At 44.1% G+C, this 27,827-nt stretch overlaps 2 protein-coding genes across 5 annotated transcripts in view; both read right to left on the reverse strand.

The window, feature by feature from the left end:
- wdr47a (WD repeat domain 47a) overlaps window positions 1-14,482 on the reverse strand; it is a 27,304-nt gene extending 12,822 nt beyond the window's left edge. Inside the window, exons 1-9 of one of the 4 annotated variants that reach the window (XM_029648257.2) lie at window positions 14,070-14,482; window positions 12,364-12,533; window positions 11,423-11,506; window positions 11,118-11,202; window positions 8,895-9,026; window positions 5,353-5,529; window positions 4,684-5,186; window positions 4,176-4,284; window positions 2,200-2,393 (exon numbers count right to left, since the gene is read on the reverse strand). In XM_029648257.2, coding sequence (XP_029504117.1) covers window positions 2,200-2,393; window positions 4,176-4,284; window positions 4,684-5,186; window positions 5,353-5,529; window positions 8,895-9,026; window positions 11,118-11,202; window positions 11,423-11,506; window positions 12,364-12,521 — 1,442 coding nt within the window. In that variant the 5' untranslated portion in view covers window positions 12,522-12,533; window positions 14,070-14,482. Of the gene's footprint in view, window positions 1-2,199; window positions 2,394-4,175; window positions 4,285-4,683; window positions 5,187-5,352; window positions 5,530-8,894; window positions 9,027-11,117; window positions 11,203-11,422; window positions 11,507-12,363; window positions 12,534-13,571; window positions 13,838-13,872; window positions 14,012-14,069 lie in introns of those variants that run through there. The other 3 variants (XM_029648258.2, XM_029648259.2, XM_029648260.2) reach the window with 3 other exon arrangements.
- Window positions 14,483-15,029: 547 nt separating this feature from the next.
- Window positions 15,030-27,827, reverse strand: part of LOC115119460 (calmodulin-regulated spectrin-associated protein 2-like) — a 167,808-nt gene continuing 155,010 nt past the window's right edge. The window contains 6 exon segments of the mRNA XM_065013677.1: window positions 15,030-17,439; window positions 17,538-17,656; window positions 17,820-17,974; window positions 22,486-22,566; window positions 22,891-22,987; window positions 24,944-25,152. Of these exon segments, the coding sequence (XP_064869749.1) occupies window positions 17,137-17,439; window positions 17,538-17,656; window positions 17,820-17,974; window positions 22,486-22,566; window positions 22,891-22,987; window positions 24,944-25,152 (964 nt within the window). The 3' untranslated portion in view covers window positions 15,030-17,136.

Genomic DNA, 27,827 nt, shown 5'->3' on the forward strand with positions numbered 1-27,827 from the left:
CTCCAGACACACAGGCAGAGAGCATAGTTAGATGATGACAGTCTGGCTCCAGACACACAGACAGAGAGCATAGTTAGATAATGACAGTCTGGCTCCAGACACACAGACAGAGAGCATAGTTAGATAATGACAGTCTGGCTCCAGACACACAGGCAGAGAGCATAGTTAGATAATGAGAGTCTGGCTCCAGACACACAGACAGAGAGCATAGTTAGATAACGAGTCTGGCTCCAGACACACAGGTAGAGAGCATAGTTAGATAATGAGTCTGGCTCCAGACACACAGGCAGAGAGCATAGTTAGATGATGACAGTCTGGCTCCAGACACACAGGTAGAGAGCATAGTTAGATAATGAGTCTGGCTCCAGACACACAGACAGAGAGCATAGTTAGATCATGACAGTCTGGCTCCAGACACACAGGCAGAGAGCATAGTTAGATAATGACAGTCTGGCTCCAGACACACAGACAGAGAGCATAGTTAGATAATGACAGTCTGGCTCCAGACACACAGGCAGAGAGCATAGTTAGATGATGACAGTCTGGCTCCAGACACACAGACAGAGAGCATAGTTAGATAATGACAGTCTGGCTCCAGACACACAGACAGAGAGCATAGTTAGATAATGACAGTCTGGCTCCAGACACACAGGCAGAGAGCATAGTTAGATGATGACAGTCTGGCTCCAGACACACAGACAGAGAGCATAGTTAGATCATGACAGTCTGGCTCCAGACACACAGGCAGAGAGCATAGTTAGATAATGAGTCTGGCTCCAGACACACAGGCAGAGAGCATAGTTAGATGATGACAGTCTGGCTCCAGACACACAGGTAGAGAGCATAGTTAGATAATGAGTCTGGCTCCAGACACACAGACAGAGAGCATAGTTAGATAATGACAGTCTGGCTCCAGACACACAGGCAGAGAGCATAGTTAGATGATGACAGTCTGGCTCCAGACACACAGACAGAGAGCATAGTTAGATAATGACAGTCTGGCTCCAGACACACAGGCAGAGAGCATAGTTAGATAATGAGTCTGGCTCCAGACACACAGGTAGAGAGCATAGTTAGATAATGAGTCTGGCTCCAGACACACAGGCAGAGAGCATAGTTAGATAATGAGAGTCTGGCTCCAGACACACAGGTAGAGATCATAGTTAGATAATGAGAGTCTGGCTGGGGTGGAGGAAGCCACAAGCAACCCCCCACCCACCCACCTCTCCCCAGTCCAACTCCCAGGCACACCCTGCCCCATCTGGGGCTCCGTACTAAGTTCCATTATACGCACCCCATAGACAACCACCCAAAGATATCCACCTACCCATAGACAACCACCCGCAACAACACCCCTGAGACCACCTTCCCCACACACACACAATCCAACCTCCCCTTTCAGACCCTGTTAGTGGAAGAACGACAGTCTCTCTCTAAGCAGCAGGAAACATGTCGTGGAACAGGACAATACAACAGTCCAACGGGGGACCATCCTCCAGGCTGGACTCATTAACATGGGCTTTTTACCATAGATATAGAACCCTAGATAGGGGCTCTATGACATCAGCCACAGGACATAGAATCTGTCTACTGATACTGTATATAGTCTTTGATAGAGATGACATCATAGGGTCAGGCCATACTCTCCCTTATAGACTGTGGTGTGCATCAGTTGGACAAAGAGCTTTTGATCCCCCTCCCCCTCTAACCCTCCCCCTCCATTATTTAGAAGGGCAGGGCATAATGACATCATTAGGATTCTTTGGGGCCTTTCTTAGTTCTTTCTTTCTGTTCTTCTAAGTAGACTCAAAATGTTCCCATATGTTTTAAATCATGCTGAACGCAGCCTGTCCTGAATGTTTAGATATAAGGTCAGTGTCTCTCCATGAGTTGTACAGGGAAGGCTGCACCGTCTAAGTCTGACAAGTGTCGTTTTTGTTTTTCCCAAAGAGTGAGGAGTGCTCGATTTAAACTAAATGTTCAACAACAGAGAAACCCTTATTCCATCCATTAGGTGCAGGAAGAACTAGTACATTACATAATGTAACATCTGAGGTCTGTAGCAGAGGTAACAGTCCAAGACAAGGAGAGTCAAAATGGAAATCAACTCATCAAAACATTATCAAGCAGAACTGTGGTGGGTGAATGAATACCTGACCTATTAGGGAACTGAAGTCCTGTGCTGTGTGTACGTCTAACCTGTTGAGGAACGTCTCAGTGAGGCTGTGCTGCATGGCGTCTGTCCCGGGGGCTGGCTGGTCACTGTGTTGTACCCCTCCCTCCAGCAGCATCTGCTGGTAGAGTTGTCTCTGCTGCTGCTTCTGTTCCAGGTGCTGCTGGACCCTCAAACGCTGGCGGTAGAACTCTTCAAACTTCTCTGTCGAGTCACGCAACTAAGGTGGTAAAACACATGTATTAAACAACAAACCAAATTCTGAACTGTTGGAAGTACAGCCAACTTCTTACATAGTGCCTTTCACATTCAAAGCCAGAAGTGACGGCACACCCCTTCAGAGAGAGGAGAAGGATGTCTTAACTTCCTCTACTGTACCCTCTGCTTTCAGATGGGCTTTAACTTAACACGTCTGTTACTGGTCTGTTTATCAGTCTAATGTCCCACTCTGCTACTGGTCTGTTTATCAGTCTAATGTCCCACTCTGCTACTGGTCTGTTTATCAGTCTAATGTCCCACTCTGCTACTGGTCTGTTTATCAGTCTAATGTCCCACTCTGCTACTGGTCTGTTTATCAGTCTAATGTCCCACTCTGCTACTGGTCTGTTTATCAGTCTAATGTCCCACTCTGCTACTGGTCTGTTTATCAGTCTAAGCAGGGCTTTACAGTCACAGTCTGGCTATAGGCTAGATAGGACAGCTGTGTCAGGGCAGAGCATGGCTTTACATTCACAGTCTGGCTATAGGCTAGACAGGACAGCTGTGTCAGGGCAGAGCAGGGCTTTACATTCACAGTCTGGCTATAGGCTAGACAGGACAGCTGTGTCAGGGCAGAGCAGGGCTTTACATTCACAGTCTGGCTATAGGCTAGACAGGACAGCTGTGTCAGGGCAGAGCATGGCTTTACATTCACAGTCTGGCTATAGGCTAGACAGGACAGCTGTGTCAGGGCAGAGCAGGGCTTTACATTCACAGTCTGGCTATAGGCTAGACAGGACAGCTGTGGCAGGGCAGAGCAGGGCTTTACATTCACAGTCTGGCTATAGGCTAGACAGGACAGCTGTGTCAGGGGAGAGCAGGGCTTTACATTCACAGTCTGGCTATAGGCTAGACAGGACAGCGGTGTCAGGGCAGAGCAGGGCTTTACATTCACAGTCTGGCTATAGGCTAGACAGGACAGCTGTGTCAGGGCAGAGCAGGGCTTTACATTCACAGTCTGGCTATAGGCTAGACAGGACAGCTGTGTCAGGGCAGAGCAGGGCTTTATATTCACAGTCTGGCTATAGGCTAGACAGGACAGCTGTGGCAGGGCAGAGCAGGGCTTTACATTCACAGTCTGGCTATAAGCTAGACAGGACAGCTGTGTCAGGGCAGAGCAGGGCTTTACATTCACAGTCTGGCTATAGGCTAGACAGGACAGCTGTGTCAGGGCAGAGCAGGGCTTTATATTCACAGTCTGGCTATAGGCTAGACAGGACAGCTGTGTCAGGGCAGAGCAGGGCTTTATATTCACAGTCTGGCTATAGGCTAGACAGGACAGCTGTGGCAGGGCAGAGCAGAGAACAGTCTGGCTATAGGCTAGACAGGACAGCTGTGGCAGGGCAGAGCAGAGAACAGTCTGCTCTCCTCTAAGGCTAGGCCATAATTAGAGGGAAGTCAGGCAACTAGTGTCCTTTGGGCTGTACTGTTCTGTAAGACAGAGTGAAAGAGAGAGAGGGATGAGGGAAAGAGAATAGGGCAGGCGGCAGGTCTTGGGTGTAACCCAGGCTCTGTAAGCCACAGACGGTCAATGACTCAGTGAGTCTCTCAGACAGATTCATCTCAGGCCTATATTTAGAGTGAGGGACGCCACCATCTTTGAAAGTAACTCTCTCCACAACACCAATCATCACACATCAGTAGGGAAGATGACTCTGTAGGGTTTGTCTGAACTGGTTCAAAAGGCCAAAATGTGTATATTTAGCAAAAGAGACATGGTAAATCCTCCTCATCAGGTGTTTACCTCGTTCCTCTCTGCAGAGCCTGGTGACGGGGCGTCCTCTCCAGGGGCGGAGTCGGGGCGCAGGGTGCCTGAACTCATCATCTTATCCACGGGCGTGTCCGTCCTGGAGCTACAGAGACAGACCCAGAGAGACCACATTAATGGACTACGTAATGTGCATGTTACTGCATTAACGACTGCTGTAATGTCCAGACACTCCTCAGATAATCACTACTGTCACTCTGCTACTCCTTAATAAGTGGGTGTTGATTGAGCATCACTGAGCGTCTTCTTCAACAGTCGTTGAAGGTAGAGGCTCTCTAGTGCTTCCTACTACAGAGCTTAGTCCTCCGTCTACTCCAGGCTGAATCCAACAGGTGAAATCATGTCAATGCTTAGCCTACCCTAGACGATGCTCGGCCATTCTTCTACAGGAAAACTATAATGACTTGTCATGCCCGTACTACATAAGAAAAATATGTTTTTGAAAAAGTGCAACATAAATCTAAAGTATCCTCATCTTTCACACCTCTCAGGAGACTCCTCAAAGATGCTGTGGCAGTCATAGCTGTCCAGCATCAGACTCCTGCTCAGACTCTGACCCCCCGTGTGGAAGTTAGCGAAGGAATGAGACATGGGGGACATCCCCTTCCTCCCTGCCGTGTCCACCCCTGGGCCCCTCTTCTCCTGGCCAGACAGCCCATATGACAGGCCATCCAGGGCCGGGTTCAGAGACCGGGACATGTAGGTGTCTGCGGACTGGGGGCGGCGGAGGGGCGAGGAGGGGTAGGGGGATAGTTTGCTGATGAGGGGGGTGAGGAGGTCTGCGTAGCTGGCCTTGGCAGGCTTGACCAGGCGGTCCACATGGATCTGAAGCAACTTCTGCTCGAAGGCACAGGAAAAGACACTGTGGGACAGGTTCTGCATCCAGGACAGTAAGGACAGGTCCAGGTCGTCACAGCCGTTCCCACACAGCATGTCCACCCCTAGGAGCACCTCTCCCTCCGTGATCTCCTCACCTGTCGCCTTGCTCTGGAGACAGAGGCAAACAATATATTAGTTAATCAATCAATCAATCATTAAACTAACTAAATCAACCAATCCATCCATCCTATTCACCAAGCATGAATATCATATATGATCTAAAATGCATGTCATTTGTACAATGCTTTGTAACAGAACACTTGGCTCCCCCCACCTGACAGAACTCTACGCAGCACTCATACAGAACTCCTTTAATGAGGAGCTGGAAGAGGCGGTTCCCTGAGGCAGTGAACCCCGCCTCACTCAGCTTCCTGTCTGCAGGGATGAACTCTGCCACCATGGTGCACGCCTCCTCAAAACAGTGCACCCGTGCCGTGCTGGGGTTCCAGTCCTGGAGGTGAAACATTATACAATTCATACGTTAGTCATTTAGATAAAACCCCACCCATGACACCCGTGCCGTGCTGGGGTTCCAGTCCTGGAGGGGAAACATTTATACAATTCATACGTTAGTCATTTAGATAAAACCCCACCCATGACACCCGTGCCGTGCTGGGGTTCCAGTCCTGGAGGGGAAACATTTATACAATTCATACGTTAGTCATTTAGATAAAACCCCACCCATGACACCCGTGCCGTGCTGGGGTTCCAGTCCTGGAGGGGAAACATTTATACAATTCATACGTTAGTCATTTAGATAAAACCCCACCCATGACACCCGTGCCGTGCTGGGGTTCCAGTCCTGGAGGTGAAACATTATACAATTCATACGTTAGTCATTTAGGTAAAACCCCACCCATGACACCCGTGCCGTGCTGGGGTTCCAGTCCTGGAGGTGAAACATTATACAATTCATACTTTAGTCATTTAGATAAAACCCACCCATGACACCCGTGCCGTGCTGGGGTTCCAGTCCTGGAGGGGAAACATTTATACAATTCATACGTTAGTCATTTAGATAAAACCCCACCCATGACACCCGTGCCGTGCTGGGGTTCCAGTCCTGGAGGGGAAACATTTATACAATTCATACGTTAGTCATTTAGATAAAACCCCACCCATGACACCCGTGCCGTGCTGGGGTTCCAGTCCTGGAGGGGAAACATTTATACAATTCATACGTTAGTCATTTAGATAAAACCCCACCCATGACACCCGTGCCGTGCTGGGGTTCCAGTCCTGGAGGGGAAACATTTATACAATTCATACGTTAGTCATTTAGATAAAACCCCACCCATGACACCCGTGCCGTGCTGGGGTTCCAGTCCTGGAGGTGAAACATTTATACAATTCATACGTTAGTCATTTAGATAAAACCCCACCCATGACACCCGTGCCGTGCTGGGGTTCCAGTCCTGGAGGTGAAACATTTATACAATTCATACGTTAGTCATTTAGATAAAACCCCACCCATGACACCCGTGCCGTGCTGGGGTTCCAGTCCTGGAGGGGAAACATTATACAATTCATACGTTAGTCATTTAGATAAAACCCACCCATGACACCCGTGCCGTGCTGGGGTTCCAGTCCTGGAGGTGAAACATTATACAATTCATACGTTAGTCATTTAGATAAAACCCACCCATGACATCCGTGCCGTGCTGGGGTTCCAGTCCTGGAGGTGAAACATTATACAATTCATACGTTAGTCATTTAGATAAAACCCACCCATGACATCCGTGCCGTGCTGGGGTTCCAGTCCTGGAGGTGAAACATTATACAATTCATACGTTAGTCATTTAGATAAAACCCACCCATGACACCCGTGCCGTGCTGGGGTTCCAGTCCTGGAGGTGAAACATTTATACAATTCATACGTTAGTCATTTAGATAAAAACCCACCCATGACACCAGGGTCATCTCATAATAATACATTTGGAGACCGTTGGAAAACTTCCACATTGAAAAAATAAGATCTAGCTATAGATGAATAATAAAACATGCTATTGAGTTATGGATAAATACTATAAACATACAGTACCAGTCAAATGATTGGATACCCCTACTCATACAAGGGTTTCTTTATTTTTACTATTTTCTACATTGTATAATAGTGAAGACATCAAAACTATGAAATAATCATCATGATGTAGTCACCTGGAATGCATTTCAATTAACTGTTGTGCCTTGTTAAAAGTTAATTTGTGGAATTTCTTTCCTTCTTAATGCATTTCAGACAATCAGTTGTGTTGTGACAAGGTAGGGGGGTATACAGAAGACAGCTCTATTTGGTAAAAGACCAAGTCCATATAATGGCACGAACAGCTAAAATAAGCAAAGAGAAACGACAGTCAATCATCCAAGTGCAGTCGCAAAAACCATCAAGTGCTATGATGAAACTGGCTCTCATGAGGACCACCACAGGAAAGGAAGACACAGAGTTACCACTGCTAAAGAGAAGTTCATTAGAGTTAACTGCACCTCAGATTGCAGCGCAAATAAATGCTTCAGAGTTCAAGTAACAGACACATCTCAACATCAACTGTTCAGGGGAAACTGTGTGAATCAGGCCTTCATGGTCAAATTGCTGCAAAGAAACCACTGCTAAATGACACCATTTTGCTTCTGCCAAGAAACACGAGCAATAGACATTAGACCATTGGAAATCTTTATTTTGGTCTGATGAGTACAAATTTGAGATTTTTGGTTCCATGTCTTTGTGAGACACCGTAAGTGAACGGATGATCTACGCATGTGTGGTTCACATCATGAAGCATGGAGGAGGTGGTGTGTGGGTGCTTTGCTGGTGACACTGTCTGTGATTTATTTAGAATTCAAGGCACACTTAACCAGCATGGCTACCACAGCATTCTGCAGCGATACGCCATCCCATCTGGTTTGTGCTTAGTGGAACGATCATTTGTTAATTAACAGGACAATGACCTAACACACCTTCAGGCTGTGTAAAGAGCATTTTGACCGAGAAGGAGAGTGATGGAGTGCTGCATCAGATGACCTGGCCTCCACAATCACCCGACCTCAACCCAATTGAGATGGTTTGGGATGAGTTGGACCACAGAGTGAAGGAAAAGCAGCCAACAAGTGCTCATGTAAGCGGTGGTGCGCGCTAATAGCGGTTCAATCGGTGACGTCACTCGCCTCGAGACCTTGAAGTAGTGGTTCCCCTTGCTCTGCAAGGGCCGCTGCTTTTGTGGAGCGATGGGTAACGATGCTTCGAGGGTGTCAGTTGTTGATGTGTGCAGAGGGTCCCTGGTTCGAGCCCGGCGAGGGACTAAAATTTTAAACTCAGCATGTGGAAACTCCTTCAAGACTGTTGGAAAAGCATTCCTCATGAAGCTGGTTGAGAGAATCCTAAGAGTGTGCAAAGCTGTCATCAAGTCAAAGGGTGGCTACTTTGAAGAATCTAAAATATATTTTGATTTGTTCAGCACTTTTTGGGTAACTACATGACTCCATATGTGATATTTCATAGTTTTGTTGTTCTACAATGTAGAAAATAGTAAAAAATTAAAGAAAAACCCTTGAATGAGCAGGTGTATCCAAACTTTTGACTGGTACTGTATGTTTATTATTAATATATAGCTATATCATAAGCGCTCACATACTTATAACAATGTAATACTGCCCTTTGATACCCGCTTTAAGTAAACCATTACCCACATTTCTTCAAAGTAAATACTATCATCAATCACAGTGCTAGAATAAAATTATTATTACATATATGCATTATTATTATTTGAAATGAACAGATACCATTCATAAGCTCAGATGCCATAACTATAAAACGTGTCATGCCTTGAACTCAGCGTGGTTGGTGAGACGAGGCAGAGTGAGGAGCAGACATAGCTTGCTGTAGTCATCTTTAGATGGACAGAACTCCTCCAGGGCATGAAGACACTTCACCGACTCCTGCATGGTGAACTCCAACTGAGAGAGAAGAGAGAGTTTAGATTTTGAGCCACCTCACATTGACTCATGTTTCCCTCACATGTAGCAGCTGGCTACTGTCTCCCTCACATGTAGCAGTGTAGAGTGTTCACACACACAAAAATGCATATTTATTCATTTCTAGAGGCAATGTGGCATCCCTTAAGACTCAACATTCCCTCAGAGACTGAGAGAGAAGGGGGGGATGAAACATAAGGGTTTTGAACATCCAAACCCAGAATGTCTGTAGATCCTGTAGAAGAGTAGCTACTTGTTATTGGTTTCTGAGGCCTAGATTATAACTGCCAAGGTAGAAGGGCCCAGATTGCTATCATGTCCAAGGACAAAAGTGGCAGCGTTGCTTTGAACTGCTTCGAATAAATGTGTAAAAGAGATTTTCAGGAGAAACAAATCTAAACCGAACACAAACACATTGAAACTTGTGAAATCAGACTCACGTGTCACACACACTAACTCATGCTGGGCAAAAGATCAGAATTGGGCTGCCTGTGTGAACACAACCTTGTACACAAACACAGGAGGAACCCACACTAATCCAAGCTGGTTTCAGATCTGCATTCTCTGTGACTAAGCTAATATAGGACAAGGAGTAGAGAAAGCTCAGAGATTGTGTGTTTACTAGGAACAAAAAAAAAGAGGCAGTGACAGATGGAGAAAGAAAGGAGGGCTGTTTTGTGATTTGTGGCAAATTTGTTTGCTCATTCAGAGGGAGACAGAGGAGACAGGTAAACAAAGACAGGAAGATGGAATATGTAATGCCAGAGACAGACAACTAGAACAAGGTCCGGCAAGGAAGGAAGAGGGCGAGAGAGAGAGGTGGAGACCCTATTCGTACTACAGCCATCAGTACATTGCTAAACCCCTGTACATAGCTGATGTAAAACCCTATACATAGCTGATGTAAAACTCTGTACATAGCTGATGTAAAACCCTGTACATAGCTGATGTAAAACCCTGTACATAGCTGATGTAAAACCCTATACATAGCTGATGTAAAACTCTGTACATAGCTGATGTAAAACTCTGTACATAGCTGATGTAAAACCCTGTACATAGCTGATGTAAAACCCTGTACATAGCTGATGTAAAACCCTGTACATAGCTGATGTAAAACTCTGTACATAGCTGATGTAAAACTCTGTACATAGCTGATGTAAAACTCTGTACATAGCTGATGTAAAACCCTGTACATAGCTGATGTAAAACCCTGTACATAGCTGATGTAAAACCCTGTACATAGCTGATGTAAAACCCTGTACATAGCTGATGTAAAACCCTATACATAGCTGATGTAAAACCCTGTACATAGCTGATGTAAAACTCTGTACATAGCTGATGTAAAACTCTGTACATAGCTGATGTAAAACCCTATACATAGCTGATGTAAAACTCTGTACATAGCTGATGTAAAACCCTGTACATAGCTGATGTAAAACCCTATACATAGCTGATGTAAAACCCTATACATAGCTGATGTAAAACCCTGTACATAGCTGATGTAAAACCCTGTACATAGCTGATTTAAAACCCTGTACATAGCTGATGTAAAACCCTGTACATAGCTGATGTAAAACCCTATACATAGCTGATGTAAAACTCTGTACATAGCTGATGTAAAACCCTGTACATAGCTGATGTAAAACCCTGTACATAGCTGATGTAAAACCCTGTACATAGCTGATGTAAAACTCTGTACATAGCTGATGTAAAACTCTGTACATAGCTGATGTAAAACCCTGTACATAGCTGATGTAAAACCCTGTACATAGCTGATGTAAAACTCTGTACATAGCTGATGTAAAACTCTGTACATAGCTGATGTAAAACCCTGTACATAGCTGATGTAAAACCCTGTACATAGCTGATGTAAAACCCTGTACATAGCTGACATGACACTTGAAATGTCAATCTTTTTTTAAACCTTTTGAGTGCAAAATTTACTGTTAAATTCGAATAGTTTGTCTTCTCATTTTTGTTTATTTCACTCAATGTAAACACGTTTTCCATGCCAATAAAGCCCCCTTTCAAATGATTTGAGAGAAAGGGGCTATTCTTTGTCTGTTGACTCACATGCTGTGGCTCGTCCTCAGCAGACATGGCGTTGTTCACACACAGGGCCTCTAAAAACTTCTGCTTCAGGACGATGTAACGGAACCTACGACAACAATATATTATGGCCCAAGAACATGTCTCAGAAAAGTAATTCAAAGCCAGCATCTGCCTGTACAGTCAAGCCTGGGTGTCAGGTTGCTAACGTGTAGTTGTTTGAAAAGGCAATAATGTAGCATTGCTAAGTGTAGAAATAGTCAGGTACAGTCAGACTAAATACATTCATTTCTGACCACAGAATTAGTGTCATATTAATGAAGTCTCACCTTTTCCTGTCAAACTTGTCCATGCACTCCAGCGGCTGAATAAACTGAAGCACCTCGTCCCACTGCCCATCTAGCACCAGTTGCCTGGACAGAGATAAACAATTCAACAAAAAAGCGAGACAATAAATTGTGTGTAAAATACTCTGTGTTAGTGACAGCTAATGCAGCCCCTGTTACGTGCTCTGAGGCTATTCACACTAGCTAGATCATTTCAGTAAACGTCATAATACAGAAACAAAACCACAGAACAAAAACCAACCAAACATGTAAACAAGGGATTCTCCAATTCACTTCCCTGCTTGCCATCTCATACGGAAACAGATTGTCTTGATTGGTCAGTGTCATACAGGGGCAGATAAGACAGGCAGTGAATGGTCACCCGGTAACAGTGGGGTCCTCTGTGTGAAAGGGAGTCCAACTCCAGTCATTTCACAAACTCAGCTGAGTGGAATACCAAAGTGGTGTAACAGTACACTGTTGGCTGACATTTAAAAGGGGCACTCCAATCCAGTCTAACATAGAGGTGGTCTGGATCATTATTGCATGAACAAAGGAATTTATAATACACTTTCTGAACATTGTGTTTCAGCACTTAGTTCAGCAACCAGTGACCTATTAATATGAGCCTGAAAAATGGCACTTCCAAATAATTATAATTAACTCTAATTAATCTGTCAACTGTTGTTTTGCAGCAATCGCTTATGGAGGTGTCCTGATATGCTATGGGAGAGCCCCAAACCCTTTGTATTTCTAACACTATCCACATAGTGAGACCCAAACAGTAATGTCAGGGACATATTCATTAGGGCACACGTAACAAAACATTTTGCAACAGAAAACGAAAATGGACATTCCTTATTGGATAGCCCAAGTAGTCTCTCTCTGTTTTAGTTTTTTTTGCCGTTTGCTGCCTAATGAATACGACCCAGGCCTTTGTGTACCTGAGGAAGAGCATGTCGTCAGAGTAGAGTCCGTTGATGACCCCACTCTCCTTCTCCAGGGCCAGCATGCTAATGTGGAGCTTCCTGGAGTTGAGGAAGTCTAGGATCACCTTGATGATCTCCACCTCCTTCACATTGATGATCTCCTCCGCTGTCATGGTGACGACAGGCTGACACACACACCAACAACAAAACTCAGGGTAAGTAAACGCACCATAAATGGAGGCTCTCATGTTGATTGTAGAAAGGCAGCCTAGTATCTGTCTGCTTAACAATAAATTCTTAATGTAACGCAATGTCTCTTTATTGCCACAATGTGTTCAACAGTCTTTGTTGCTCCTGATATTTTCACTTGGCCAACAACTGTTACAACTGACCTTGTTTACTTTTGAATAGACTTTCAAGAAGTCTAGCTTAATATATTTCTATTCCTCCCAGAAAACAAGCTATGGGAAACCCAGGCCTGCTCAATGTGAACGACATGACGAAATCCTCAATTCAACATAATGGAATCAAGCCCCAAATCTGACCACTGTGATTAGCAGATTAACAGCAAATCAGCGTCAGTAAAAAGTCTGCAGCAGAGAGTTAATCCAATCACAGCTGTGCTATTAATTATGTAGTAATAACAGTAACACATTATGGATTAGGATCGCATTAATGGAAAATTGACCAAGTTTGGAAACCCCATGCCAGGACGGCTAACAGACGTGAACTGTAACCTATCATATTTACTGTCACTTTTGTTCAATGGTTCACTAGGGGATAAAAATAGGAGAAATACAATTGATTTAGGTTACTGTCATGATAATTAGGATTTGAGCCACAAATTATGACAATTGCCATCAACCCTACAAGTGCAAACAAGTTATATTGCCGCCGATTTAATTGATTTACTGCTTAGGCTACAGTTGCACAGGGGATAACGCAGCCTGAATGCTGAGTAAGGATTTAGATAGTTACAGTAGGTCAATAGTCCTGCTATCTTGGTGTTGCACTGCAATCTGCATTGTTATTAACAACATGTCCAACCTAGTGGTTGCTCAAAACATACTGATACATGTCACAACATTCTGCTTTTACATTTAGTATAAGAATAGGTGCAATCAACAAAAAGCAAGGTTAGATATCTGGCAATCAACAAAACATTCAGATAAGAAAATGAACAACCAAACTGCATGCAAAGATCCATTGCTGGTGACACTTACAGCAGCAGCAAGGAAACTATGCGCAGCGCATCACCTAAAAATAGGTTGAACTAGCTAATTATAAAACTTATAACGTTATATAGGGTTCCAATAAATCAACATCTATTTACAATCTAGAACTAGCTAACAATGTAACTAGGCACTGCAGCTATGGGTGGGGTTCAACACATACAATTAGCTAGTTAGCTACTAACATTAGCTAAGTAACGTTAGTTAGCTAGCTGCTTCACCCCAACCTGTTCTTGTCTGATGTTATGAAAAACGACACGAGAAGCACACATTTCTCCGAAATACTAACTACCTAACATGAGCATATGTTAAGTACTGTTGTCAGGAACGCACACCGAAAACCGCTATGACAGATTCAGACCATGACCAGAATAATGGCTAGCCAGGCCAAGCGAGAGACATGCATCATCCGCTAGCAGCGCAGACGGGATGCGTGGCGAGGCTTCCCACGCATTAACAAACACGCCCTCAATGCGATTTAAAGCTCACCTTGGTCTAAAAATACATGGGCTGAAAAGACACGCTCCTTAGATTTGTTTCTGTTGTTGAAAATCGTAGCTGTCCGAGCGATTCTTCTTCGTTTTGTTCGTCAGTCTCTTTTGTTGTTTGTCTCTCCCTTTCTGTTGTCTTCTCGGATCGATTTCTGCTGCTGGTAGTCGCCTGCTACCCAGCCCCTTCGGTTGTCAAGCGCAACGCTTCGTCTGTCTACCAATCAAACCCCAGTATTTTCATAGAGGCGCCCCAAGCGTCTCTTCTCTTGCGACATAAAACCCGCATAGCCCTTGCGATAACGATCGACATTCCCTACCATCCATTGAACATGATCATCAAATAAACTGTAATCAACGTCCAATTATGCCACTTGCAATGAAATAATTACTTGTCAGGTGTGTGTCACTTCCAAACCCAAGAGAGGACAGGATGTTGGGTGGATAATCCCATGCCTTCACCTCCCAGATTAGGAAATGTTCCATGTACGTGTAATCGCAGATTCACAGTGGGAAATTCAACAGTCGGGTAAATGCAATTAAATGCTTGAAGGACATGGCCCTCTGAAAAGGTTTAAAGAGGATTACGACAGACAGTGATACGATGTAAATCTGGTTGGTATTATTCTCATTTGATTGCCTAAAGTTGTTCTTGGGTGCAAGAGAGGACGAATAGTGTATTATTTCTCAATCATTAGGTTTTCTATGAGAAAACAGTAAAAGAACAGTAAAATGACAAACTGTTCATCTTGATATTTTTTACCACTGGTATGTAATCCCTGTATGCATCTTCCATGAGGTCTTGACCATCATGGCACAGAAGGTGTGTTTGTTTGCCCTGTGGCCTCAGGTTGCAGGTTCAAGACCCACTTGTTATGTAATGCATTAACAACAAAGAATAAACATCAGAGCTAGCCTAAGTGGATAACCAAGCTTCAAAAACATTGATCACAAGTTTCAATGAAAATTAACCTTTTAATATAGTTCAAATGAATATATAAAAATAACATAAATACATGAACAGGGTTCAAATAAAACGAATTTAGATTGTGAAAAACCCAGAATGGCATCACATACATATGTGATAATCCACTACCGACAACAGTATGCAGTGGGACACAGTCTGCAGTCATTTCTCTTGCTATGTGTTGCCCGTCACTCATACCCTCTCATGCTTTCAAAACACTCCCTTTTGAGACAGATATGCTGCTCACATGAAATCTCAAAATGGAAAATGGTTTACGAAAAAACACCTGACAAAATAGTGTATATAATGTACAGCGTAAACACTGCTTTACTTCAAATAAAATAAATGTTTCCTTCCATAGGTTAGAAGAATGTCAAATGTTAAAGCATAATGTAACAGGAGAAATGTTTCATCTTTCTGTGATCTACTTTATGTAAGTACGCAGTTATACAACAAATACTGCAATCTACAGTGGGAAAGTATCATGAATTGCTATCGATTAATTACTCTCAATTGTATATGTACACATAGATGTATTGTGGACTACTTTGAGTGTAAAGGGAATTCAACAGTTACTATCCACAATAAAGTCAAATGCTTTTGAATATCTGTGAGGTCCAAACACATACTGTATCCCAACAATGTCCTTTATAAGACATTTTCTCTGAGTTGCACTGACGCATGACACCATTTGTGAAACTTGCTGCTATTCTACAGATGTAAATCGTCGTGACATTGAACAGCTTAAATGTTTAAACAACAAAAGGCCCCATATATTAAGTTTATGTACGTCCATATTAAATGATAAACGCTAGTTTGACTCATTCATTTTGAATGGAATAGGTATTTATATACAAACTAAATTAACTTATACAATGTATATAGTCTTAAAGTATATTTATGTATATTTATATTTCTGTCAATGAAATTTTAAGACTTCCAAAGTCTTATCAAAAACATAAAATATATTAAGTCAGTTGCTGACATTCCCGTGAACTACAGTATCAATCAAAAGTGGACACACCTACTCATTCAAGGGTTTTTCTTTAATTGGACTATTTTCTACTTTGTAGAATAATAGTGAAGACATCAAAACTATGAAATAACACATATGGAATCAAGTAGTAACCAAAAAAGTGTTAAATAAATCAAAAAATATGTTATATTTGAGATTCCTCAAAGTACCCACCCTTTGCCTTGACAGCTTTGCACACTCTAATATTGTACAATGTAGAAAATAGTAAAAAATAATCAAAAACCCTTGAACGAGTAGGTGTGTCCAAACTATTGACTGGTACTGTAGATGATACTTAAATCAATGATTTATCGAAAGTAACATCAACCTATTTCTGAGGTATTCACCTCACTCAATCTTGGCACTTGTTTACACATTACACAAACCCAACTGCTCAGTCTTCTCTTTCAGCCAGAGAGAAAAGCAAGCCTCACACACAGCCAATCATCCTAAACTCACACAAACATCACAACTGGCGCTTAAATATAACATAATCGCTGTGCTTTCATATGACACACAAAACAAGCATAAGGCCAAACATGATGAACAGAGAGAACTCAAACTCGGTCTATTTCAGAGAGATGACATTCAGTGCTTCAGTGGTCTGATTCAGTAAGGCTGTCATCAGCCCCCCTCTTTTTTGGACACCCACGCATGCTGACGAACACACACACGCGTGCTCCATTAGAATGACTCTGCCCCCCCCACAGTCTTGCATAACAACAACAATGTCCCTTGAGGCTTGTGTTGTTTTTTTCTCCTACATTCCAGTAATACTTTCAGCAGTATTTTCTTAAGAAGAAAAACCCTTCTACATAATCATCCAATTATACTGTATATCAGACCCAGATGAATGCTGAGTTGAAGTGTTCTGGGGATATCTTACTGGGAAAAAAACATTAGAAAGCTGGACTCTTTAGCACCGTTCATACCAAACCAGACCCTGTAATACCCCAGGTCATACACAGACCTGGGTCCGTTCCTGGGTCAGATAACCCACAGAGTCTTCCCTCAGTCCTCAACTATAACCCAAGACACCGAACAACAATATTCTTGGTTTGTTATGAAAACGGCTTGTTGCTGTGACTACTTGAGACTACCCAGTTTCTTGGGTGTGCCCAGTTTCTTGGTCTGCCACAGGTGGGGGGCGATGGTGATGGCGTCTACACTAGCCGACATGGTCTTGGCTGGGATGTGGCTGAACTGCTTCCTGTCCGAGTTGTACTTGTACAGTCCCTCGATCATCTTGGCCGTGATGCTCTTTGGCCCGATGCCCGCCAGCTTGGTGATCTCCTCCGTCTCTGGACAGTAGGAGTACACCGAGCGGAACTGGCAACCCGTGTCCCGGAATAGAACCAGGAAGTTGTTGGCCCCCGACCTCTCCATTTCCTGAAAGAGACAGGGAAGGCAAACAAAGGAACAAAACGTGAAGTGAAAGAGTGAAGTAAAATGAGAGAAAGTAGCTGAGCGTACATCAAACGGCCTACATCTATTATCTTGTTCTTCTGCTCCTCGTTGACCTTGCCCGCCAGGCAGCAGTGGGCCAGTGCATTCTGGATGATATGCTTGTTGGACTTGGCACTGGGCTCCTTGTACAGCTTTGGGCCTGAGGGAAAAAGCAGATACCAGCATAAGGTATACAGTGACATACTAAGAGAAAGTCAGAACACAGCCTGTTCTACACATGGACCAGAGAGCTCCAGTATACTGCAGTAGTTTGGTCTCCTTTTGAAAGCAGAATGCTGTGATTGTAGTGGAGCTGTCCGTACCTGTGTACTCTTGGTTGGAGGGAGTGGAGGAGGTTGTGGAGTCGTTCTCCCAGTCCTTCTCTCCGTTACGAGACGGGCAGGATGACAGATTGCCCTCTGCAGAGTCTGGCCTTGCAGAGTCTGGTCTCGCAGAGTCTGGCCTCGCAGAGTCTGGCCTAGGGATTTACACACACACATAAACAGTACATTGACATACATTTACATTTAAGTCATTTAGCAGACGCTCTTATCCAGAGCGACTTACAAATTGGGTTTCACTGGGATGTGGCAGAATAGGTCACTGGTAACTGTTGTAGACCCCATACATTAAGTCATTGACATGTTTCAGGAGATTTCTTAGTCAGCAGGCTGGGTAACTTCAGTACTCCTTCCCTTTGTTCACTCCTCCATCCTTCCAAGCTAGAAGATTCCATATCCATGAAGGATTAGTCAGAGAGCTAATGTTAGCTAGTTAAAATTAGCCCTGCTGAGTTAGTTAGTTAGCAAGCTAGCTAATTATTCCTTGACGTTTTTCTCCCCAACAAAATGCCCCTTTACCTACAAAAGTTAAACAATAATGCAGGAGAACAGGGACTACCACTTAGCAGTAAAATCTTTTAGAAGTTTTTTGTGTACATTTTTAGAAACTGTTGTTGTTGACTGATGTGCTCGTGCAAGCAGGCTGCCTGCACGCAGAGATCTATTACTGCGCGCGAGGCACATACACACACGCAGACACACACACACACACACACACACACAGGAACAAGAAAACACACATGCCAGAACACACAGAATAACAGACACACGCAGACACGTTCACAAAAAACAGAGACCGACAGAGACAGACAGACATAGAGACAGACACAGAGACAAAAACACAGACATATACAGAGACAAACACAGACAGACAAAGAGAAACAGGGTCAGACACTGTGACACAGTTCTCCCAGGCAGCCCTCCCTGTTCCCTCCTATTAGATCATGCACAGTGATCTCTCCGTGGCTGGGGTCAGATCAGAAGCATGTGCAGTGGAGCAAAGCAAAGCTACAGTTCAGTCCTACATTCTGTCTGCTAGGATATTGAGGAGAGACTGCAGTAGGCTACAGCAGCTTTAGGCAACAGTACAGTAACAAGACACACAGTATCCCACTGCAGCAGGCAGCCTCATGTCCCAGGCCCAGGCTTAGTCATGTCCTGGTTGGGGTTAGGGACTTCGCATGCTTTCCTGATGAGACAGCTCTGTAGAGTTTGTGTATATATTATGATGACATTTTGTGATGTTTTTGGACTTCGGGGAGTTTTTTTCCCGGCTGTCTGGGCAAACAAAACATTTTCTGGAGGCAAGCCGAAGTTCGGAGCCGAAGTCTATGCCGCTTTGTCGGTGATTGGTTAACAGTAGGGATTCTTCAACAACGTTTTTGTTGTCATTCGACAAGAGATGACTCGTTTTCATTGAAAAATATTGCAACAAACATTAGTTAAATGTAAAATTGCGTGACTAAGATCTCCTTGGAAAAAACGTCAAAATGAATGACAGATTTATTGAGTTCTTAGATTCATTCTGACTATTTTGAGGAAATGTATGGCTATGGCGTCTCAAAATGGACAAACAGTACTATTGCCGTTTTTATATAATTTTTCAAGTGAAGGTCTTTTAAGGGAGTATGCGAGCACACTCGTTCGGTTAGGCTAGGCGCCAGCCGAACTGAGGCATGCTGACGCCTTTAGTGTGTAACCTAGCTTGAAGTCTCTGCATACAAAACAAAGGGACTGTGATCATTGTGATGTGATTCTGGGGGACAGCTGTGATTCAGAATGAGCCTGGCCGTGGGAGTCAGTGCCTTGGACGGGAAAGCGTCTGCCTGCTGCAGCTTGGATGGCTCTGGGTCTAGTATATAGAGGCAACAATAACATACATCAGCTAAATCATGGAGCAGCTAGTCTGGAGCAGTCATCATGCAGCAGCTAGTCTGGAGCAGTCATCATGCAGCAGCTAGTCTGGAGCAGTCATCATGCAGCAGCTAGTCTGGAGCAGTCATCATGGAGCAGCTAGTCTGGAGCAGTCATCATGCAGCAGCTAGTCTGGAGCAGTCATCATGGAGCAGCTAGTCTGGAGCAGTCATCATGCAGCAGCTAGTCTGGAGCAGTCATCATGCAGCAGCTAGTCTGGAGCAGTCATCATGGAGCAGCTAGTCTGGAGCAGTCATCATGCAGCAGCTAGTCTGGAGCAGTCATCATGCAGCAGCTAGTCTGGAGCAGTCATCATGCAGCAGCTAGTCTGGAGCAGTCATCATGCAGCAGCTAGTCTGGAGCAGTCATCATGGAGCAGCTAGTCTGGAGCAGCTAGTCTGGAGCAGTCATCATGCAGCAGCTAGTCTGGAGCAGTCATCATGGAGCAGCTAGTCTGGAGCAGCTAGTCTGGAGCAGTCATCATGCAGCAGCTAGTCTGGAGCAGTCATCATGGAGCAGCTAGTCTGGAGCAGTCATCATGGAGCAGCTAGTCTGGAGCAGCTAGTCTGGAGCAGTCATCATGCAGCAGCTAGTCTGGAGCAGTCATCATGGAGCAGCTAGTCTGGAGCAGCTAGTCTGGAGCAGTCATCATGCAGCAGCTAGTCTGGAGCAGTCATCATGGAGCAGCTAGTCTGGAGCAGCTAGTCTGGAGCAGCTAGTCTGGAGCAGTCATCATGGAGAAGCTAGTCTGGAGCAGTCATCATGGAGCAGCTATCATGGAGCAGCTAGTCTGGAACAGTCATCATGGAGCAGCTAGTCTGGCGCAGGTATCATGGGGCAGCTAGTCTGGAGCAGCTATCATGGAGCAGCTAGTCTGGAGCAGTCAGTCTGGAGCAGTCATCATGGAGCAGCTAGTCTGGAGCAGTCATCATGGAGCAGCTATCATGGAGCAGCTAGTCTGGAGCAGTCATCATGGAGCAGCTAGTCTGGAGCAGTCATCATGCAGCAGCTAGTCTGGAGCAGTCATCATGGAGCAGCTAGTCTGGAGCAGTCATCATGGAGCAGCTAGTCTGGCGCAGGTATCATGGGGCAGCTAGTCTGGAGCAGCTATCATGGAGCAGCTAGTCTGGAGCAGTCAGTCTGGAGCAGTCATCATGGAGCAGCTAGTCTGGAGCAGTCATCATGGAGCAGCTATCATGGAGCAGCTAGTCTGGAGCAGTCATCATGGAGCAGCTAGTCTGGAGCAGCTATCATGGGGCAGCTAGTCTGGAGCAGTCATCATGGAGAAGCTAGTCTGGAGCAGCTATCATGGGGCAGCTGGTCTGGAGCAGCTACTGTAGAGCAGCTAGTCTGGAGCAGTCCTCATGGAGCAGCTAGTCTGGAGCAGTCATCATGGAGCAGCTAGTCTGGAGCAGTCATCATGGAGCAGCTATCATGGAGCAGCTAGTCTGGAGCAGTCATCATGGAGCAGCTAGTCTGGAGCAGCTATCATGGGGCAGCTAGTCTGGAGCAGTCATCATGGAGAAGCTAGTCTGGAGCAGCTATCATGGGGCAGCTGGTCTGGAGCAGCTACTGTAGAGCAGCTAGTCTGGAGCAGTCCTCATGGAGCAGCTAGTCTGGAGCAGCTATCATGGGGCAGCTAGTCTGGAGCAGCTGGTCTGGAGCAGCTACTGTAGAGCAGCTAGTCTGGAGCAGTCCTCATGGAGCAGCTAGTCTGGAGCAGGTATTATAGAGCAGCTAGTCTGGAGCAGTCCTCATGGAGCAGCTAGTCTGGAGCAGGTATTATAGAGCAGCTATCATGGAGCAGCTAGTCTGGAGCAGGTATTATAGAGTAGCTAGCCTGGAGTAGTTATCATGAAGTAGCTAGTCTGGAGCAGGTATTATGGAGCAGCTAGTTTGGAGCACTTATTATAGACAGCTATCATGGAGCAGCTATCATGGAGCAGCTAGTCTGGATTAGTTATCATGGAGCAGCTATCATGGAGCAGCTAGTCTGGAGCAGTTATCTTGAAATATCTAATCTGGAGCAACTATCATGGAGCTGTTATCATGGAGCAGCTATCATGGAGCAGCCTCAGAGCAGTGAGTGCTACAGCAGAGAAAGAGCAACGTCGGTGAGAGATAAAGCAGAGCGGAGGCAGGAAGCTAAAGGCATCATGTATGAATTGAGGCAGGAAGCTAAAGGCATCATGTATGAATTGAGGCAGGAAGCTAAAGGCATCATGTATGAATTGAGGCAGGAAGCTAAAGGCATCATGTATGAATTGAGGCAGGAAGCTAAAGGCATCATGTATGAATTGAGGCAGGAAGCTAAAGGCATCATGTATGAATTGAGGCAGGAAGCAGCTGTGGTACTGAGGGGAATGATTCTGCTGTTTTAAAGTAGGTAATTGGTCATCACTCAACTGATACAGCATGAACGTGAAATAACATATATCAATCAATCAAATGTATTTTATATAGCTCTTTTTACATTAAAAACATGTGTTCTCTATGGCACAGTTCATACTTAGAATTGATGTTGGTATACTGTATGTGTCTTGCTCAAACAATATCAAAACATATATGTGAGTTCTTTAAATATTCTGTCAGATGGGGATTTTTTTTGCAAAGATATTACCTCAAGTAAAAATGTAATTGATTGATCAATCTGGTCTGTGCAGTAGCAGAAACATAAAATCTAGATAAAAGTCTAGGCCCTCGGCTGATCTAGGGAGGCAGGGGAGTTACTAACCTTCCCTTTCTCTCTTTGGAAGAGCTTAAAAAGAAAGAGATATGGCCTCTCACAGTGCCTAGTTTACTGCTTCTGGGGGGTCTGTGCAAAACAGAGGGGAAAACAGAGGAGAGAGGAATAGAGCGAGGAGGAGGAGAGAGAGAGGAAGATTAAGATGCAGAGGTTAAGATGCAGAATGAAAACAATTTTGGTTGCATTACATAGAAAGGTCATAAGACACATTAATGTCCTCTTGAAGGAGTATTCAAGCTCTTGATGCTCTGTAAGGCCTTTGTTGTTTCGTAGCCAGCCTGGGTGCCAGTCTGCTTAACTCAACTCCTTTGAGATTGTCATGCCAAAAGAGTTGGCTAAACCAGGAACGGGATAACTGTACTGTCTTTTTAATCAGCCAATAGCTGACCTCACCTGGGGGTCCTCTTATCTCCCGCGTTGCTGTCGTTGTCTGCCAGGTTGAGGGAGGCCAGGGACATGCTGGAGACTGAGTACCCACGCGGTCGAGTGCCTGGACGATGTAAACACAGAAGACATGTTTGAGTGTGTTTGAGTGTGTGTGTGTGTGTGTGTGTGTGTGTGTGTGTGTGTGTGTGTGTGTGTGTGTGTGTGTGTGTGTGTGTGTGTGTGCACTAAATACACATCTACAGTGCCTTTGGAAAGTATTCAGACCCTTTGACTTTTTCCACATTTTGTTAGTTTACAGCCTTATTCTAAAATGTATTAAATGTTTTTTCCCCTCATCAATCTACACACAGACCCTTTACTCAGTATTTTGTTGAAGTACCTTTGGCAGCGATTACAGCCTCAAGTCTTCTTGGGTATGAGACCACAAGCTTGACACACCTGTATTTGGAGAGTTTCTCCCATTCTTCTCTGCAGATCCTCTCAAGCTCTGTCAGGTTGGATGGGGAGTGTTGCTGCACAGCTATTTTCAGGTCTCTCCAGAGATGTTCGATCAGGTTCAAGTCCGGGCTCTGGCTGGGCCACTCAATGACATTCAGACACTCCCGTGTTGTCTTGGCTGTGTGCTTGGGTCGTTGTCCTGTTGGAAGGTGTACCTTTGCCCCAGTCTGAGGTCCTGAGAGTTTTGGAACAGGTTTTCATCAGGGAACTCTCTGTACTTTGCTCTGTTCATCTTTGCCTCGATCTTGACCAGTCTCCAAGTCCCTGCCGCTGAAAAACATCCCCACAGCATGTTGCCACAACCATGCTTCATCGTAGGGTTGGTGCCAAGTTTCCTCCAGACATGACGCTCTTGGTTTCATTAGACCAGAGAATCTTGTTTCTCATGGTCTGAGAGTCTGTAGGTGCCTTTTGACAAACTCCAAGCGGGCTGTTATGTGCCTTTTACTGAGGAGTGGCTTCCGTCTGGCCACTCTACCATAAAGGCCTGATTGGTGGCGTGCTGCAGAGATGGTTGTCCTTCTGGAAGGTTCTCCCATCTCCACAGAGGAACTCTAGAGCTCTGTCAGAGTGACCATCGGGTTCTTGGGCACCTCCCTGACCAAGGCCTTTCTCCCCCAGATTGCTCAGTTTGGCCGGGCGGCCAGCTCTAGGATAAGTCTTGGTGGTTCCAAACTTCTTCCATTTAAGAATGATGGAGGCCACTGTGTTCTTTGGGACCTTCAATGCTGCATACATTTTTCTGTACCCTTCCCCAAGTCTGTGCCTTGACACAATCCTGTCTCGGAGCTCTACGGACAATTCCTTCAACCTCATGGCTTGGTTTTTGCTCTGACATGCACTGTCAACTGTGGCACCTTATATAGACAGGTGTGTGCCTTTCCAAATCATGTACAATCAATTTGTAGAAACGTCTCAAGGATGATCAATGGAAACAGGATGCATCTGAGCTCAATTTCGCATCTCATAGCAAAGAATCTGAATACTTATGTAAATAAGGTATTTTTTTTGTTTTTGTTTAAATACATACAAAAAAATGTAAAAATCTATTTTCGCTTTGTCTTTGCCCTTAAGAAAGGTGGACTCCAATCCAGTTGTAGAAACTTCTCAAGGATGATCAATGGAAACAGGATGTACCTGAGCTCAATCTTGCATCTCATAGCAAAGGGTCTGAATACTTATGTAAATAAAGTATCTGTTGTTTTGTTTGAATATATTCTTTATTTAAAAAAAAAAAAATATATGTTCACTTTGTCTGTGCCCTTGAGAAAGACACTTAAACCTAATTTGCTCCAGGGGTGCCGCACTACTATTGCTGACCCTGTAAAACAACACATTTCCCTGCACCTATCCCGTGAATGTAACAACACAAAAATGTATTAGTCCCCACAAGGAAAAAGGCTATTTTAGAGTTAGGGGTTACAATTAGGGATAGTTTTAGGGTAAAGGAAAATAGGATTTTGAATGGGAATACATTTTTGGGTCCCCACAAGGATAGTAAAACAAACACTTGTGTGTGTGAGAATCTATTTGTATACTATTTGTAGTATGTGTGTGTTACCCGTGGCTCTGACGGGGGGCTTGGGTGACTCCATGACGTCCCTGTGGATGGATTTGGGGCGTGGCTTCTTTTTAAGACTTCCATGACGGGGCCTGACATCCATATCCTCCACCTGCTTCAAATGCTTCCTCCTCATGTACTCGTTCTTTATGTAATCTTTCCTCTGCTTGTCGTCCTCTCGCTTCTGCTGCTCCTCCTCTGCTTTCAGCCTAGGGAAAAGGGAGAAAAGAGATGAAGCTTCAATACTTCTGTGGGATTACCAAATAAGAGAAGTTACTAAGGTTCGGATTTTCACTGACTACATTCCAAGTGGAAGTTAAGATTTTATATTTTTCCTTTATTTAACTAGGCAAGTCAGTTAAGAACAAATTCTTATTTTCAATGACTGCCTAGGAACAGTGGGTTAACTGCCTGTTAAAATCAAATGTATTTGTCACATACACATGGTTAGCAGATGTTAATGCGAGTGTTCAGGGACAGAACGACAAATTTGTACCTTGTCAGCTCGGGGATTTGAACTTGCAACCTTCCGGTTACTAGTCCAACGCTCTAACCACTAGGCTACCCTGCCGCCCAAAGATTCACCCCTCAATGAATAAAAGAGAAGTAGCTTGGGTCTGAAACCAAACCGAACGGTAGTTTTCAGACTCCCTAATAGCAGTTTTCAGTCCCCTTATTAAAGGTAGTTTTCAGACTCCCCAATAGCAGTTTTCAGTCCCCTTATTAAAGGTAGTTTTCAGACTCCCCAATAGCAGTTTTCAGTCCCCTTAAAGGTAGTTTTCAGACTCCCTAATAGCAGTTTTCAGTCCCCTTATTAAAGGTAGTTTTCAGACTCTCTAATAGCAGTTTTCAGTCCCCTTATTAAAGGTAGTTTTCAGACTCCCTAATAGCAGTTTTCAGTCCCCTTAATTAAAGGTAGTTTTCAGACTCCCTAAAAGCAGTTTTCAGTCCCCTTAAAGGTAGTTTTCAGACTCCCTAATAGCAGTTTTCAGTCCCCTTAAAGGTAGTTTTCAGACTCCCTAATAGCAGTTTTCAGTCCCCTTAAAGGTAGTTTTCAGACTCCCTAATAGCAGTTTTCAGTCCCCTTAAAGGTAGTCTTCAGACTCCCTAATAGCAGTTTTCAGACCCCTTAAAGGTAATTTTCAGACTCCCTAATAGCAGTTTTCAGACCCCTTAAATGTAATTTTCAGACTCCCTAATAGCAGTTTTCAGACCCCTTAAAGGTAATTTTCAGACTCCCTAATAGCAGTTTTCAGTCCCCTTAAAGGTAGTTTTCAGACTCCCTAATAGCAGTTTTAAGTCCCCTTATTAAAGGTAGTTTTCAGACTCCCCAATAGCAGTTTTCAGTTCCCTTATTAAAGGTAGTTTTCAGACTGCCTAATAGCAGTTTTCAGTCCCCTTAAAGGTAGTTTTCAGACTCCCTAAAAGCAGTTTTCAGTCCCCTTAAAGGTAGTTTTCAGACTCCCTAATAGCAGTTTTCAGTCCCCTTAAAGGTAGTTTTCAGACTCCCTAATAGCAGTTTTCAGTCCCCTTAAAGGTAGTTTTCAGACTCCCTAATAGCAGTTTTCAGACCCCTTTAAAGGTAGTTTTCAGACTCCCTAAAAGCAGTTTTCAGTCCCCTTAAAGGTAGTTTTCAGACTCCCTAATAGCAGTTTTCAGACCCCTTTAAAGGTAGTTTTCAGACTCCCTAATAGCAGTTTTCAGTCCCCTTATTAAAGGTAGTTTTCAGACTCTCTAATAGCAGTTTTCAGTCCCCTTATTAAAGGTAGTTTTCAGACTCCCTAATAGCAGTTTTCAGTCCCCTTAAAGGTAGTCTTCAGACTCCCTAATAGCAGTTTTCAGTCCCCTTAAAGATAGTTTTCAGACTCCCTAATAGCAGTTTTCAGTCCCCTTAAAGGTAGTTTTCAGACTCCCTAATAGCAGTTTTCAGACCCCTTTAAAGGTAGTTTTCAGACTCCCTAATAGCAGTTTTCAGTCCCCTTAAAGATAGTTTTCAGACTCCCTAATAGCAGTTTTCAGTCCCCTTAAAGGTAGTTTTCAGACTCCCTAATAGCAGTTTTCAGTCCCCTTAAAGGTAGTTTTCAGACTCCCTAATAGCAGTTTTCAGTCCCCTTAAAGGTAGTCTTCAGACTCCCTAATAGCAGTTTTCAGTCCCCTTAAAGATAGTTTTCAGACTCCCTAATAGCAGTTTTCAGACCCCTTAAAGGTAGTCTTCAGACTCCCTAATAGCAGTTTTCAGACCCCTTAAAGGTAGTTTTCAGACTCCCTAATAGCAGTTTTAAGTCCCCTTATTAAAGGTAGTTTTCAGACTCCCCAATAGCAGTTTTCAGTCCCCTTAAAGGTAGTTTTCAGACTCCCTAATAGCAGTTTTCAGACCCCTTTAAAGGTAGTTTTCAGACTCCCTAATAGCAGTTTTCAGTCCCCTTAAAGGTAGTTTTCAGACTCCCTAATAGCAGTTTTCAGTCCCCTTAAAGGTAGTTTTCAGACTCCCTAATAGCAGTTTTCAGACCCCTTTAAAGGTAGTTTTCAGACTCCCTAATAGCAGTTTTCAGTCCCCTTAAAGATAGTTTTCAGACTCCCTAATAGCAGTTTTCAGTCCCCTTAAAGGTAGTTTTCAGACTCCCTAATAGCAGTTTTCAGTCCCCTTAAAGGTAGTTTTCAGACTCCCTAATAGCAGTTTTCAGTCCCCTTAAAGGTAGTCTTCAGACTCCCTAATAGCAGTTTTCATTCCCCTTAAAGATAGTTTTCAGACTCCCTAATAGCAGTTTTCAGACCCCTTAAAGGTAGTCTTCAGACTCCCTAATAGCAGTTTTCAGACCCCTTAAAGGTAATTTTCAGACTCCCTAATAGCAGTTTTCAGTCCCCTTAAAGGTATTTTTCAGAC

Source organism: Oncorhynchus nerka, linkage group LG9b, assembly GCF_034236695.1.
Source record: "Oncorhynchus nerka isolate Pitt River linkage group LG9b, Oner_Uvic_2.0, whole genome shotgun sequence".
NCBI lineage: Eukaryota > Metazoa > Chordata > Actinopteri > Salmoniformes > Salmonidae > Oncorhynchus > Oncorhynchus nerka.